Source organism: Xyrauchen texanus, chromosome 25 (genome assembly GCF_025860055.1).
Source record: "Xyrauchen texanus isolate HMW12.3.18 chromosome 25, RBS_HiC_50CHRs, whole genome shotgun sequence".
Classification (NCBI taxonomy): domain Eukaryota; kingdom Metazoa; phylum Chordata; class Actinopteri; order Cypriniformes; family Catostomidae; genus Xyrauchen; species Xyrauchen texanus.
Window position 1 is genome coordinate 33,067,448 of NC_068300.1, and position 17,023 is coordinate 33,084,470.

The following is a 17,023-nucleotide window of genomic DNA, read 5'->3' on the forward strand; positions in this document are numbered from 1 at the left end:
AGAAGACTTTCTGTCAGCTTGGACCAGTCTGGCCATTCTCCGTTCACCTCTCTCATCAACAAGGCACTTCTGTCCACAGAACTGACACTCACTGGATGTTTTTATTTTAGGCATCATTCTGATTAAATTCTACAGACTTTTAGTGCATGAAAGTCCAAGGAGATCAGCAGTTACAGAAATACACAAACCAGCCTGTCTGGCACCAACAATTATGCCACGGTCGAAATCACTGATAGCACATTTATTTCCTCCATTCTAATGGCTGATGTGAATACTAACTGAAGCTCCTGACCAATATCAGCAAATTTTATGCACTGCACTGCTGCCACATTATTGGTTGATTAGATAATCGCAAAAATAAGTAGGTGTACAGGTGTTCCTAATAAAGTGCTCTGTGAGTGTAGTTTTAAACTTAAAAATAAAATGTCTTGAGACTCCTGCACTCTGCTCTGTACAGCTGTCTAAGAGTACCTCCCAGTTTGTTGCCTGTACAGCTGCTTATTTCCTGTACAGCTGGAGTTGTGCTGACTGCCCTGCTGATTGAAACTCGCAAAAACATGAAGGTGGTACTTAAAACTTGAATTTATTAGCTGGTAGGAAAATTCCTCTGGATATAATGTATGGTTAGGGTGCATGATTAATTGTGATATATTTATTTTATTAGTTATTTAATTTTTATTTAATTAATCACACAATAAATCAACAGCCTTATTTTTAAGTTATCTTTAAGATGCCTTTTAGATTTGAGTAGATGAGTATTTTTTAACCCATTGTTCTACCAACACATTAAAATATATACATACACCCCAACAACTCTACTCATGTTTTCTTTTGTCTGTGTACTCACATTTTCATGAGTGTGTCTGTGAATGGGTAATTCCACATTAAAACTTACCCTGCTCCTCCTCTTCTTCATTGTTCTGTTTCCTCTTCTTCCTGGACTTTGAATTCTTCTTGTTTTTTATGTCCTGTTGTTCCATGATATGCAGAATAACTGTAAAACACAGCAAAACAATTCATTGTGAAAACTCTTACTGTCCAGTAGTTTGTCTGAAAAATGCATGACTGTTTTGTTCCATGAACCATGACGTTTGACCTGCTGTAACCCCTGTGTTTTATTTTTCTCTCCACCTCAGCATTACATCCTGTTTTAGTAGGCACAAAGCCATTACAATTTTAGAATTGTGACCAATATTGACCCACTCTGTTTATATGTCTATGAGGGGATCAGCCTCTGAATCCATATGGGTTGGCTTAAAATCTAAACATTTCCCTGTTTGAGTCCTTTTCTGTCCTACAAACAAATACAAGGCAAAAATGAGTAGGGATACTAAAACATAGTATATTCAAAGAGTTGAATAATCCAAGATATACAGAGACCCCAAAAAACATTTGGACACTTAAGCCATGTTTAACCAGTATCACCAGAAAAACCATGATAGTCGACCAGCTTTTTTTCAACCTGAATGTTTGCTGGTGAACAACACGGCTAAGCTGGTCAGCTAGACTGGTATTAAAACAGTACTACCGAGCATACACCAACTTTGCTTAAGCTGGTGTTTTCAGCAGCAGTGGTGAAAGTGTCCAAATTCTTTTTGGGGCCACTGGCGAACAGACGATTTGGCCGATCATGGAAAAACTGGTATTGTCTTATTTACAATGACCCAAGGAATCCATAGACACCAAGATTTATTTTACGGTTTTAGAACAAACGGTTCAGAAGTTCTTGATCCGTTGGTAGCTCCATCACCAAACTTGGCAGTCAGCCTCAGATAATTATCCTAAAGATGCATACCAAGTTTTGTGTTGATAGACAAAAGTGTCACCGTGATACAGCCAAGCTTTCTGATTTGGGTTGCAATCGTTAAGATCGTAAAGTACTTCCGAACAGTGGCAAAAATCTGTTCAGCCATTTCTGAGCTGCTCAGTCTAAAGATAATATGAGCCCTTTCTGGTGAAGACTGGAAACATCTGTAGCAGTAGTAGAAAATATTTTGTTTCTAGACCTAATTGTTCAAATGTTATAACAAGAAGAAATGTAAATTTTTTAACTGGTGGTGGCGTTACAGGGTTTAGCCTACAGAGACCCCAAAGTTGGTCAGGGGGGCTAATCATGCCCACACACCAATCTGTGTGCCAAATGTGTTATTTACCTACGTATGGTTCATAGGGCTGCCATGCACTCCCACTGAGGACACATATTTTTTTTAAAACAAAACAAAACAAAACACAATAGGCACTAAACATTTTTTTTTTTATTTATGTTTGCCCCAAAAGGTCTCAAAAAGGAATGTTTTGTCAGATTTAGTTAACTTCTGGGGACAAATTTCTATGTACACAAACACACAAAATCACAGCATACTTACTCTTCTTATCATTACTGGGCTCAAGGTGTCTCTGGATGTAGCCTTCCAAGTAGCGTCTAAATTTGGGGGAAGGCGAAAAAATCGTTAGGCTGATGGCCATCAGCTCCCAACCCGCCTCCAGACTCCTCAAATTCAAGTTATCGGTGGTCTGCCGCACCAACTGCACGTAGAGCTCATCCCTCAAACCTTGCATTCCCCAACACTTTGTCACTACTTGAAGGGCTGCATGCCGTTTATCCAGCCTGGCCGGCCTGTCTCCCATGTAGGCCTGTACCAGCTTGTACATCTCGCATGATTCCTTCTTGACAGCCTGGTCGCTGGTAATCAACATGGGTTTCTTAATGGAGCCGCGGTTCCACGATAGCATATTAGCTATGGAAACTCGTCGGCGGAACAGGCCCTGTGTGTGCTGGTTAAGATTCTTGCTGGCCCAGTCCTCCATGTTGGCATCATGTGGAGGCTTGCAGAGGGTGGAATACGGGTACTGGTAACCCGTGCTGGTGTGGGAGGGTGGTGGGCTGTTGTTGTTGTTTCTAAGGGTGATGCGGGCAGTTCCACGACCCACTCTTTCATGGTCACAGTCTTGGGGCAACACGTCCTGCTGAATTTTGGATTCCAGTGTTCCTATCTGAAGCCAGAGAGATCGAGAAAGTGAAATATTTCAGTACTGCGCGATGCAGTTGTTCTAGCATTTATTTGAATCATCACGACTGCCGCAGGAACTTGAGTATGCACACTGTGTAGGTTGCAGGTGGTTGGCTTACTCTCCCTGCAGAAATCTAGAGACATTCATATGGATTAGGCTTGCTCCCTAAATAGGTGACCCAATATGGTAATCACATCCTAACATCAAACATTACTGCCTCCTCTATTCTTCTGCTCCTTTCCCACTCTTCCTCTTTCCTAACTCATTAAAGGGATAGTTAATACAAAAATGTACTCACCCTCATGTTTTTACAAATCCATATGCTGTCATTTTTTCTGTGGAATTTATTCCACATTATTGAAGAGAATTTTTGACGAATTCTCCAGCAGCTCTTTTCCACACAACTCAAAACAACATCTGTAAATCTCCAAAACGGACAGTATAAAATCCCCCACCATAAAGGCACCATAAAAGTAGTTAATATGATTCATGCTCTATATTCAGGCTTCTGAATTAAAGGCTTCTGATAGATTTGTGTGATGAACACACCGAAATGTAATCTTTTTGATGCACCAGGTTTGACGTCATTGACACAAAACTCTATTGGTTCTGACTTCATCACTAGTTACAATTCACCACGATTGAATATATAGTAAATGAAAAAGATTTGAGAGCTGCAGTGGAGGGAAACCTTTTCATTGAATAATGACTTCACAAATGTCAGTTTTGCCTCATACAAATCAATTGTATGTCTTCAGAAGACTTGGAATTAGCACACATCATTTGAATCACATTTATATTGCTTTTATGGTGTATTATATCCCTTATGATTGTGACATATGTTGTCACTATAAACTGCAATTGCATCTAAATGAGCTGCATGAAGATGTCACAGATAAAAACAAACACATACAGATTTTGAATGACATTAGGTTGAGTAAATCATTTTTATTTTTTGGTGAACTATTTTTTTAATGGTCCAAATACCTCTGTCCTATTCCTCCATCACTCTATAAAACAAATGTATCAACTTACAAAGTCTTACTTTACAATACAATTTTTATTGTATTTGAAATGCCACTTAAGGAGCACAATTTCAAAATCAAAACTTGGAAACAATCAAACACATTAATGCTGACGTTGTGGTTACACAAAGAGTCAATGAGATGCAACATGTTACGAGCATGATGTCATCTGTGCATGCAGTGACATAAAGGTTAGGCACATTACATTGGTGAGTTGGTCTTGTAAACGTATGGCTTTCTATCCATGCCTTGGCATTCCCTGGCATTATGCCAATGTGATACTGTGCACTAAATGATATAGGTTTAACAATGTGGTCATATCAAATTTCAGAATGGAGCATTTCTCCATGCCTCTGAACGTAAGAGGGGTTCCTGTCTCCATCAGGAAATAATAAGCTCCATCTGAACCAAATCCTTGAGTCACTGTTTCCAAACTCACAAATCTGCCTTTACATTTATTGTTGTATTTTAATGAGAGAGAGAGAGAGAGAGAGAGAGAGAGAGAGAGAGAGAGAGAGAGAGAGAGAGAGAGAGAGAGGCATGTGAAGGCAAGAGGAAAGTCAAAGTGAACTTCTGGCAGTGGTTGAACATGCAAATATGGAATTTTGGTAATTCTACAATAGGTGCATTTTAGAAATTATATAAATACATTTATAAATAAAATAACATAATATAAAATAAATTCTTAGTAAAATAAATAAACTCAATGATAAATGTTTATTATCCATTCACCATGACTACATTATATTTTCTAAAAATGTTTTTATTTTTACTATTTTTTTTTTGGGGTGTAATTAAAGGTGTGTTCTGTTATTTTTTTATTTATAACACATATATATATAGCAGTCATTGTAGATTAAAAAAATCTAGATGTACGCAGCATTATAAAAAAGCAATATCTGCCGGTTACTGATGCGATTGTAGAAATGCACTTAACGTACCATTTAGCTAAGTACTATTAATTTTTAGGGTTAAAAAAACTGTTTAAAAAAGCTTAAAATGTTTATATTTAATGAGGAAAACATATCGAAGAGGGAATATAATTTAATTGTTAATGATTGCTTAATTGATGACAAACCTCTTAGTGTATTAAGATTCATAATATTAACTCCATCAACTCCCTCATGCTCTGTGGGAGAAGCCAAACCACATGTGGAGCACTACACTGATGACAAATGGATCTGTCAGCACACACATTGACACACATTACCCAAATGTGCCAAATCACTGTGAGCTGTAAGAGCCGACTGTATGCACAACCACAACACCTGGCTGAGTGAACTACGGGACTGGCTCTGTCTCTGTTTTACTTTCTCATTAATTCTGCAAATGGAATCAGGGCCTGTATTTCTGATATTTTTTCAAAAAGGCAAAAGTTGTTTCTGGTTGGATCCAGACTAAAGGATAATTTATGTTACAGTTGTTCCAGCACTTATGTGGGAATGTCAACACAACCCAGATTTGCCTTAAACTAGCATGCTAATTCTAGAAAATGAAGAGACTGAATCCAAAACATTTCTAAACTCTCTTCCTAAACCTAGTGAGCTGCCTTGCTGTCTCCTGTCTTCAAATGCTCCATTAGAAAAAAATCTAAATTAGATGCAAACTTGATGCAAATTTTCCACTCATTATTTTCACATGCAAATGAGCTTTTGATCCGTCACAGATGTTTGCCAGAAGTTTGCCGGTAGTGGTGAACCTCCAGCAAACGTTTGGCAACAATGAACAATTTGCCGCAAGTTTACCGCAAAGCTCATTTTGTATGTGAAAATTATCAGTGGCGAATTTGCGGCAAGTTTGCTGCAGATTTGCTATGAACTGTTGATTTTCGTAAGAGCTGTTACCTTCCAAGGCAACATCATGAACCAGAACCTCATAATTGACTGATCTGAAATGCTCTACAGCAACTTTTTGTGCCACACATCATGTGAAGGGGATGGGATACAGATTTTAATTAGCACATGTTGCTAAGCTAACAATGTGTTAAAGATTTTAGGTCATAGCAGTTGCATTGCATTATTCTGGTTAGTCTGATATGTGGGAATGATTTGGTGGACTGATTTGACTGCTGTGAAGGATTAAATAAGCTCTGGACTGATCTGGCCCCGTTTCCCAGTAATAACTAATCTTAACGGTTAAGAGGGTTTTTCTATGAGCAATTTTATGAACGTTCATAATTTTTTCACGTGGGTTTCCCTGCACTTAACATAAATGTGCGAGGACGCACTTTAAGTTCTACTTAAGAGAGTTGCTGACCTTGTGCCAGGTTCTGAAATGTGACCATATAGTGCTGCTAAATATTTACATTTTACATTTACATTTATGCATTTGGCAGACGCTTTTATTCAAAGCGACTTACAGTGCACTTATTACAGGGACAACCCCCCCCGGAGCAACCTGGAGTTAAGTGCCTTGCTCAAGGACACAATGGTGGTGGCTGTGGGGCTCGAACCAGCGAACTTCTGATTACCAGTTTACCAGTTATGTGGTTTAGACCACTACACCACCACCACTATTTATTGATTAACCTAATTAATGACATAATGTTTTTGCAATAACTTTGTATAGGATGATATATTTATTTACACAATCACTGTTTTGTTTGTCAGGTATAATATTTAGTTTTCACAAATTGCTCTGTTTGTTGAGATGAAAGTTTCCAGGATCAGTGAAGACTCTGTAGGCAGCTCACTAGGTTTTGGAACAGTACTCTAATGTTTGGTGAACAACACACTACCAAGTGTTATTACCTATTACCAAGTGTTATATGAATGCACATCTCACTCTCACTCTCTCTCTCTCTCATGCAGGATTTTCATGTGTTTCCTTTGGATGGTGGTGACAGGTAACAAATCAAGTAAGTTGTTTTGCTTCATCATGACCAAAGTACATGCACTCATTTACATACATGTACACTCACTGTACTTTATAGCCATGACTGAAGTTTGAAAAAATGTATTTGTTTCCCAAGCTGAATATTATTTGCTACCTGATTCCCATATGTACATCCACCACAAACAAAACACACACAAACACACACACACACACACACACACACACGCACGCACGCACGCACGCACGCGCACACACACGATAAATAAGTACATCTCCATAGAATGGAACATTCACACCATTTTAAGTTCAGGAAATCAGCCTACCCATCTCCTGACAATTTATGACAATGAATGTGAGAGAGACAGGGAATGACAGAAATTACCCTGTTGAAAACCAGCATTACTGGTCATCAGCATGCATATGTTGTGTTTAGCATTTTTGGGATGCTGGGGTGCTGGTGTCCACACCAGGATTCTTAACTATCTCTACCAGCAACCAAAGTTCCATGGCCATGCTCAACCACCATACCCAGAAGGACCATGCTAAGTTTTGCTGTGGCTATACTGGTAAACCATCTAGGCCAGCACCATACTAGCACTAACCAGTGTAAACCACCCTGGACCAGAATGGAAATTCATACTCATCTTTATAACAATGAAAATAAAGTAAAAACTTTATTGAAAAGGGACTTGGAAAAATGACATTTACAGATTGCCTCACTGGACCTATGGCAACATTCTCATATGAACAACTGTGAAAAAAGTTTTTTACCTGTGATGGTGACCTGGGTGGTTCTGGAGAGGACAAACTGGTCTGTGACGTTACACTCTTTCCCAATGAATCCACTCTCTCGAACATCCTTTTCTGCCTGCCTCCCATGCCATCAGTCACCAGTGGCGACAGCAGTATGTCACCATGGTTACTACACCCACCCCTATACAGTGAGTGATTACTTGATGTCACATCCTCCCTTGACCCCAGCGTTCCACTCCCTCTTGCACCTATCTTTAATGAACTGACCGGTGAGCGGGCAGTACACTCAGAAGCCACTGAGCCCATCTCAGTGTCCAGACTGGCCTTGCTTCCATGAAGCACATTTGAACGGTTCACCACTGCTCTCATTTCTGCCATCAGCTTCTCATTGAGTGCACTCAATTCTCCACTGCTGTCCATGGAGCCGGGCCGCCCCGACCCTACACCCAGAGCTGCGCGACGCCGGTTCTTCCTCCGCAGGCTTGGTGATGGCCCGGTAGAGTAGCCCGAGTCCTGGTACGTAACGGCAGCAGGACTTGTGTACTCCTGGGAGGCCAGGCTGCTTTGACGGCTGTGGTGATGCTCCAATAATCTCCATGAATGCTTCTTCTCTACAGAGACCTCCTTTTTAATCTGGGCAGGGATTGTGGACTGAGGCTGGATTTGAGAACTGGCTGTGTTTGAAGAAACCTCACTGGGATTAGAGGACTGGTGCTTGGATGTAGCCACATCCACATTTACCATGTGCTTGATGCACTCCCGGCCAGCTGGACTGTACTCACTAGCAGAAGAGCTGCAAGTGTGCTTGGACTGGGAGTACTGGAGAAGTTTAGGATGCTGGGTTCCTTGCGTCAAGCTGTGATTGGTGGAGTAGGGTCCTCGGTTTAAACGGTGCCCCCCCTCCACTTCCATTTCCACTGGGGGTTCATCATAAATGGGTGGGTCCATGAGTGGGGGTTCATCATAGATGGGTACTGAGGGTGTGGCTCCATACTTTGGGGAGGAAGGGCGAGGTGTACCTGCTCCAGAGCGTGATTGGGCAGGGTAAGAGTAAGAGCTAGAAGTGGGCAGAACCAGACAGAAATTGGCATTATCTGCTTTTTTGAGATGGTACTGCTTGGAGTCTCCTGGGACAGCCATTTTGTCAAGTAGGCAAGTTCTGTCAGGTTGGGGAGTGTAACTTGGCTTGGGTGAAGTGGTACCAGTACATGTGTTGGTGGGGTTGAGATGGAGGAGATGGTGGGTGCTAGAAGGACCCAGAGATTGGTTTCTACCAATGCTGTTCACTTTCACCAACATGGCTGCCTTGGATCCTGGAGCAGGCTGCCATCTTTGAACAGTTTCCCTGAAACACAAAAAATAAGGATACTGTCAACACAAAAACTCAAAGCTCTATATCACAACTACTACAAAACTACTATTTCAAAGTTACCTATCTAAATAAGAAGATACATTTTAAGGCAAAAATGTAACCACCATACCTCATAAGTGACTGATTTAAAATGCTTTACACAAGCAGGAGCTCTCTTAACAGTCAATCATGCACATAACACATACAGTGAGGAAAATAAGTATTTGAACACCCTGCTATTTTGCAAGTTCTCCCACTTAGAAATCATGGAGTGGTCTGAAATTGTCATCGTAGGTGCATGTCCACTGTGAAGAGACAAAATCAAAAAAAAAAAAATCCAGAAATCACAATGTATGATTTTTTAACTATTTATTTGTATGATACAGCTGCAAATAAGTATTTGAACACCTGAGAAAATCAATGTTAATATTTGTTACAGTAGCCTTTGTTTGCAATTAAACGTTTCCTGTAGTTTTTCACCAGGTTTGCACACACTGCAGGAGGGATTTTGGAGTTTGAGCTCCCTCCAAAGATTCTCTATTGGGTTTAGGTCTGGAGACTGGCTAGGCCACGCCAGAACCTTGATATGCTTCTTACAGAGCCACTCCTTGGTTATCCTGGCTGTGCGCTTCGGGTCATTGTCATGTTGGAAGAACCAGCCTCGACCCGTCTTCAATGCTCTAACTGAGGGAAGGAGGTTGTTCCCCAAAATCTCGCAATACATGGCCCCTGTCATCCTCTCCTTAATACAGTGCAGTCAGCCCTGTCCCATGTGCAGAAAAACACCCCCAAAGCATGATGCTACCACCCCCATGCTTCACAGTAGGGATGGTGTTCTTGGGATGGTACTCATCATTCTTCTTCCTCCAAACACGGTTAGTGGAATTATGACCAAAAAGTTCTATTTTGGTCTCATCTGACCACATGCCTTTCTCCCATGACTCCTCTGGATCATCCAAATGGTCATTGGCAAACTTAAGACGGGCCTTGACATGTGCTGGTTTAAGCAGGGGAACCTTCCGTGCCATGCATGATTTCAAACCATGACGTCTTCGTGTATTACCAACAGTAACCTTGGAAACGGTGGTCCCAGCTCTTTTCAGGTCATTGACCAGCTCCTCCCGTGTAGTTCTGGGCTGATTTCTCACCTTTCTTAGGATCATTGAGACCCCACGAGGTGAGATCTTGCATGGAGCCCCAGTCCGAGGGAGATTGACAGTCATGTTTAGCTTCTTCCATTTTCTAATGATTGCTCCAACAGTGGACCTTTTTTCACCAAGCTGCTTGGCAATTTCCCGTAGCCCTTTCCAGCCTTGTGGAGGTGTACAATTTTGTCTCTAGTGTCTTTGGACAGCTCTTTGGTCTTGGCCATGTTAGTAGTTGGATTCTTACTGATTGTATGGGGTGGACAGGTGTCTTTATGCAGCTAACGACCTCAAACAGGTGCATCTAATTTAGGATAATAAATGGAGTGGAGGTGGACATTTTAAAGGCAGACTAACAGGTCTTTGAGGGTCAGAATTCTAGCTGATAGACAGGTGTTCAAATACTTATTTGCAGCTGTATCATACAAATAAATAGTTAAAGAATCATACATTGTGATTTCTGGATTTTTTTTTTTAGATTATGTCTCTTCACAGTGGACATGCACCTACAATGACAATTTCAGACCCCTCCATGATTTCCAAGTGGGAGAACTTGCAAAATAGCAGGGTGTTCAAATACTTATTTTCCTCACTGTATATTGCTCCTCTCACGAAGCACAATAGATTTGACTCAGGCCACATCCACACTCATCCGTTTTCATTTGAAAACGTATTGATTTTGCAGATCTCTCACTTACACTCGAATGGTATTAACCTCCACCAAAAACAGAGACTTTCAAAAATATCTCCATAACAGCATACTCCATAAACTTCATAATCAGAATCAGAATTAGCTTTATTGCCAAGTGTTCTCAAATACACAAGGATTATTTTTGGTGATAGGACAAACAAGTGCACACAGAATATTACAGTGAGACACAGAACATAAAACAAGTTAAGAGTATAAATAGACATACAAATAGTACATATAACAGAATGGCATACAGTATGTACATGTGCATGTGGTAATGTATGTGTAAGGTAGGGGTATGTACAGTTATAGAATTAAATATATGAATTTACCTATGTACATGAGATATGTATTTACATTATTGCAACATGTGGTGAATCCTGAGTCAGTTTAATTGTTCATGTGGAAAATGGCCTGAGAGTAAAAACTGTTCTTGTGCCTGGATGTCCTGGCACTCAGTGCTCTGTAGCACTGGCCAGAGGGTAACAGTTCAAAGAGGGAGTGGGCAGGGTGTGTGGGGTCCAGAGTGATTCTACCTGCACGTTTCCTCACTCTGGATATTTACATGTCTTGGAGGGTGGGCAGGTGGGCACCAATAATCCTCCGTTGTAGTTTCCTTCTGTCTGATTTTGTGGCTGAACCAAACCAGACAGTTATAGAGGTACACAGGACAGATTTAATGACGGCCAAGTAGAACTGTGTCAGCAGATCCTTCACACTGCTCCAGTGATCTAGTGAAGATGGGGCACAGTTTGTCAGTGCAAACTTTCAGACAGGCAGGTGAAACACCATCTGGGCCTGAAGCTTTCCTAGTCTTTTGTTTCTGAAAGATCGGCACACATCCTCCTTACAGATCATAAGTGCAGATTGAGCAGCAGGAGGGGGGAGGAGGGTTGTACAATATTTTATCCCATGCACCTCCAACTAAGATGTCTAATAAAGTGTCAGAATAATCAAACACCAGTAAAAAATTAACAGGTATACTCTGCCAAATATTCAGAAGTTCATTTCTGGTGAAACTGATCGGGAAAGAGTGACAAAAAATATGACAAACCATCAAAACTAACACAAACGTTAGAGAGCTCCACACCGAGCAAGCCATCTATGGCGCTATCTTGAAACAATATAAAACAGTATACATAAATCACAGGAAAACGATGATATTATGAAACTGGATTAAAAGGATTAGTGTGAAAAGTTCACAGTTGTTAGCATGGTCTTACCATGTTGCTAAGCTAATGATGCAATACTAAAATAAGAACTTAAATACATAGCACACACAGATATTGGATGAAAGTACATTTTTATTTAGATTGAGCCAATTTAAATTAATTTGAATTAAAACTAATGTATTGAGACTTCACTCAATTCTGTCTGCCAATCCATTTATCCTAAAGCAATTAGGCCAAAACAAGGTATCTAAGGCAGCAGAATAATTTGCAGCCAACTTTTTAGTCTTTGCATTTGGAGCATGCCTATGATGTCTTAAAATGCAGTCTAAGGCCTAGTCCACACTAATATGTTTTTGTTTGAAAATATTTGGCCTTCTGTCCACAATGAAAACACACAGAGCTTTTTGAAAACACACTCCAAAGTGGATAAATTTGAAAACGCCGTTTTCGCGTTGTAGTGTGGACTATGAAAACGGATGCTTTGGAAAACTATGATGCATTTTAGTTGTGCCTGATACTCACTTTGATAGCGTTGTTAAAAAATAAATGTCACTTTGTACAACCTTCAAATTATATTCCTTCAGGCGAAGGGAAGTTTACTCGGAATTGGTGTCTGGCGACGGAACACGAGGACAATTGCGTTTCAGACTGTACATGCAGCGGGGTTTTTCCGCATGCACAGTGACACGATTTAAGCATTTTCGTATGTTTCAGTGTGGACGAGCAACTTTTGGAAAACACTTGAAAACGTTGGTGTGGACGGAGAGCGTTTTGACAAGAAAACGCTGTTTTCAAATGTATCTGGATTAATGTAGACATGCAAGCAAACGCTTCAGCCAATAGCAAATATGAACCAAGAAAACTGCCTTTGTAAGAAGTCATACACATTTTTCATTTTGCATGCTATGCATTCCTGCTATAGAGTAAAATATCCAACGATATCCTGTAAGCACTTGAGAGACAAACACGATACCTTCTCCAAATTTGTTCATATCTAGAAGAGGAATTCAGGGTTGTGATGCCAAGGCTGGCATATTACTTTCCTCTTGCTCGTTTTCTTTAAACTAATAGCTCATGCACACAAATAAAATAAACATGAAGCAATGCATTTACCATTTGGTAGAGAAAGACTAGGCAATAACATTTTTAATATGCATTAGTCTGAGAGAATTGATTTTATTACCAGAGAGCTGCTCGTAACTGACAAAGCATGAACAACAATGTGAAGAGCAGAAACACACACACACACACACACACACACACACACACACACACACACACACACACACACACACACACACACACACACACACACACTCTCTCTCTCTAGGCCAGTGTGTTGGAAAAACACAACAGGAAAGGTTGAACAGACAGTGTGTTCCAGCAAGAGTGGAAAAACAGGAATCTACTACGCTCTGCTGTAGCAACGTTATCGGAAAGTTCCAGTAACATTAACAATACGTTATAACAATGCTAGCAAAACTGCACCTTGTCACACATTAACATACAGTATCTATCCCATAAATACATGCTACAAATGCCTACATAGATTCAAGAGGCAGATAATGTGTTTTTTTCTTTCAAGTGTGCATAAACATACACATCAGAACTAATGTCAAACACACGTTCTTGAAAATACAGTGAAACCCTTGAAATTCCAAAGCCCCCAATCCGTAATGCCACTGTAACCAACATATGATTGCACACCCAAACATACACATCTCACCAACTGAATACACACTTCAAACCAACCAATGTCCATGACTCACAAGAATGCAAAATCAATGAGGCTGATCTTTGAGATTGGATTAATTAACATCATACACAACCTTCAGACCTTAGACCACTAATCCAGATTACAGTGTTATAATATATGTGTGTGTGTGTGTGTGTGTGTGTGTGTGTGTACATGCTAATCTGTTCTCTCCCAGGCTAGCAGATAGTATGTATGGAGTATTGTCAAAGTTGGTTTATTGTTGTTTTCTGAGTGTGTGCAGGAGATGTGGTACAGAACGACAGACACAATATATGCCGAATTTACAAGGGCAATAATGGCAGACCTATGCCAACTCAAATTAAAAAAATTATAATTTAAAGATGCTCAATCTACATAACATGTATCAAAACTTGTATATTTAATGTAGGTTCATGTATTCACGTGTGCTTGAGATATTAAGTTACAGATTGAAATTCCAGCTTTTAACAGTTTTTACTTTGACAGCTCCCCAGTATTAGCTTACAGTACTAGCAAAGCCCAGCACACGATACACATTCCGTTTTCGCTACACAGTTTGTGGAGTAATCCAGTTACAGCTCCATGATAGGGCTGAAATTCTGTACAGTTGGTTTCAACAAAATGAAAAATGGACATATGGCACATTTGGTACATGTGTACGACTCTTCTGACTGTAGCCTATGTCATGGGAGAGGATGTAGTCGGCTATATGAAGAGGACACATTTTATTTAGATTTTTGATTACTTGGCCAGTACTGTATGGCGCTATTATTATTCATCCCTCCCAGACAGACAGCAGCAGCAGCGATGAGGGGGAAAGTTTAGCACAGACCGGGAGCTGCTTGGAGAAAGTACTGCTGATTCTGACTACGAAAATTAATTATTCTCTCGTTACTCATCGCTTGTTTCTCATGACAGAAAAAGCATGAAGCACAGTGATGGCAGTTTAGTAAAACAAATAATCTAAGCCTATTTTAGCATTCTCTAAACTAAGATTATTGGGACAAAGGGCATCCCAACTGTACCTCCATTGAGACATGGAACACGGCCAGGCCAGCTTTATTGGGATGTCCAGTCACTCTTGTAACCGAAGGGACCATTATACTGTAGTTTCCATTGAAACCAATACAATTCCCAAGATAACCATTAAAACATTCAAATTTCTGCGAGGGTTTCTATTGTGAATTTCAGCAGGGATGACTTTTACATTACAAATAGCCATTTTATATCCTGCCACTTATGTGCGAAAAACATTTGCACAAATAAGTACATGAATATTTCAAGTTAATGTAGCTACCATTCAAGATGGGCAGTTGACATTAAATATGTTCAAAAAGTTGACATGTCTTGTGGTTTGACATCTCCCCACATATTTTAAACAGCAATTTGCTAATTATTTTATTATCATGCATTCAGCTTTTATAACCTTGTTATAACCTTCAATATAAATTAGCAAAGGCAAAAAAGGTGATTAAAAGTTTTGTGAAGCAGTTAAAAAAGTTGACCAGTTACAGGACCTATAATCCCTTAAACATTCATATAAATTTTAACAAGACATGTCATGTGGTTTGTTTAAGAAGTTTAACCCGTTAATGTTTCTTAATTGTGATTAAAGCATTTACAGTTAATAAAGAATAAACACTGGTGGGACAAGGGATCTTTGTGATGTGTCCACCCGGAGTCATTACACTGATGCACAGAACACACACAAAAGTGATTCTGTGTCAGTGATTAAATGATGGGGAAAGGAGCTCTTATTGCTATTTGCTGTACAAAACAAGCTTATATGGAACTTTTTCAGACTGATTAAGGCACATTTTAATTACCACAGAAGCATGTCAATTCTTAACTATGACTTAAACACAGAATGAGACATTTTTTCTGCAAGCGCTTTTCATGTGGAGTTCAAAGCAGCACTTGACAATGGTGCTGACGCCCTGACATGTATTGTGAATGCGGCTACACGATTGCTGTAGCAAAGCAGATAGTCACATTAATATTAATGTGACTGATTAATATTGTGGAGGATGAGAGTTTAAGAGATTTAATGCCCATTGCAATGAATATGCAACCTATTTGGGTACTATTTCTTCCAATTAGTTAACCTCTCACTTAGACTTTGGGAAACGCTTAATGTTACTTGAATTGATGCTATTTTAGGCTTTGCTTGGAAAATGATAATAAAGCATTATATTGTTACATATTGCTTTGTTTTCTTTCCTGAGAAGGAAATAAATGCATTTTGACAGAAAAAGGTGTATATTTAGAGTAAAATTTCAGCACTTTTAAAATCTGTGATTAATCAAAATTAACTATGAAAAATTACGCAATTGATCGCGATTAAAATATTTTATTAACTGACAGCACTAATTTGAACCTAAAATCTCAATGTTGAAAAATGAATAAATCCATCGACATACATACACGTTTATTATATAAACCTGTTGCACATCACCATCTAAACTCACAAACACCTGAGTGATGTACAGGTATTGTGTGAACATGTTAAATCATGTGATAAGCAAGCATACTTACCCTTTACATACCCAGAGGTGGCATGAAGCCCGAGCAACCTGTAAGGGTGCTTGGGGTGACCGTGAGAATCCTACAGGGCACCTCCTTTATATAAAACCACAGAAGAAGCAAGAGCAAGTGTCCACTGTCACAGGTTTTAAGAAAACCAAGCTACTTCTGTTATTCCACATGTTATCAACTTTGGCTCAAATTCTTAGCATCACCAAGCGATCCTTTAATTATGGAATGGTATGGAGAGAGAGAGACAGAGAGCAAGGGAGAAAAGGAGGAAGGGAGGGTGAGAAGGACAAGGAGAGAGAGAGAGAGAGAGAGAGAGAGAGAGAGAGAGAGAGAGAGAGAGAGAGGGAGAGGGAGGGGAAGGCAGCTACGTTTGGCCCTCCTCTGAGTTACAGTAGCAAGAATGTGAGTCTTGCGATTGTAACACACATACATAAACTTGGATCACCACTCCCCTGGACATTTCTCGATCTGCTTGACTTGATCAGATACAAAGCAATACACCCATAGCCGCATTGAAAAAAGTATATTTGTTTCCCTTAATCAGTAAGAAATTGTCTTCATTAGTTTTTTGACTTGTTTTCCAGTAAAAATATCTAAACATCCTAAAAACAAGGCATATTTATTTGAGATGCAAAATTGTGTACAACTTGTCTTCAGAGAATACATCTTGAATTAATCAAATGTCTAACAAAATGTAGTAAGGTTTATGCTTAAAATACTCTTCCCATTGCCTCCTCTTCATTTTCAGCTCTTCACTATGCCCCACGCC

At 39.7% G+C, this 17,023-nt stretch overlaps 1 protein-coding gene across 5 annotated transcripts in view; it reads right to left on the reverse strand.

The window, feature by feature from the left end:
• Nucleotides 1-17,023, reverse strand: part of LOC127619189 (rho GTPase-activating protein 39-like) — a 122,184-nt gene that overhangs the window by 19,932 nt on the left and 85,229 nt on the right. For 3 of the 5 annotated variants that reach the window (XM_052091986.1, XM_052091989.1, XM_052091987.1), the window contains 3 exons: nt 7,644-8,970; nt 2,367-2,994; nt 896-994 (listed from right to left, as the gene is read on the reverse strand). In XM_052091986.1, the coding sequence (XP_051947946.1) occupies nt 896-994; nt 2,367-2,994; nt 7,644-8,970 (2,054 nt within the window). Of the gene's footprint in view, nt 1-895; nt 995-2,366; nt 2,995-7,643; nt 8,971-13,167; nt 13,210-16,254; nt 16,498-17,023 lie in introns of those variants that run through there. The other 2 variants (XM_052091988.1, XM_052091990.1) reach the window with 2 other exon arrangements.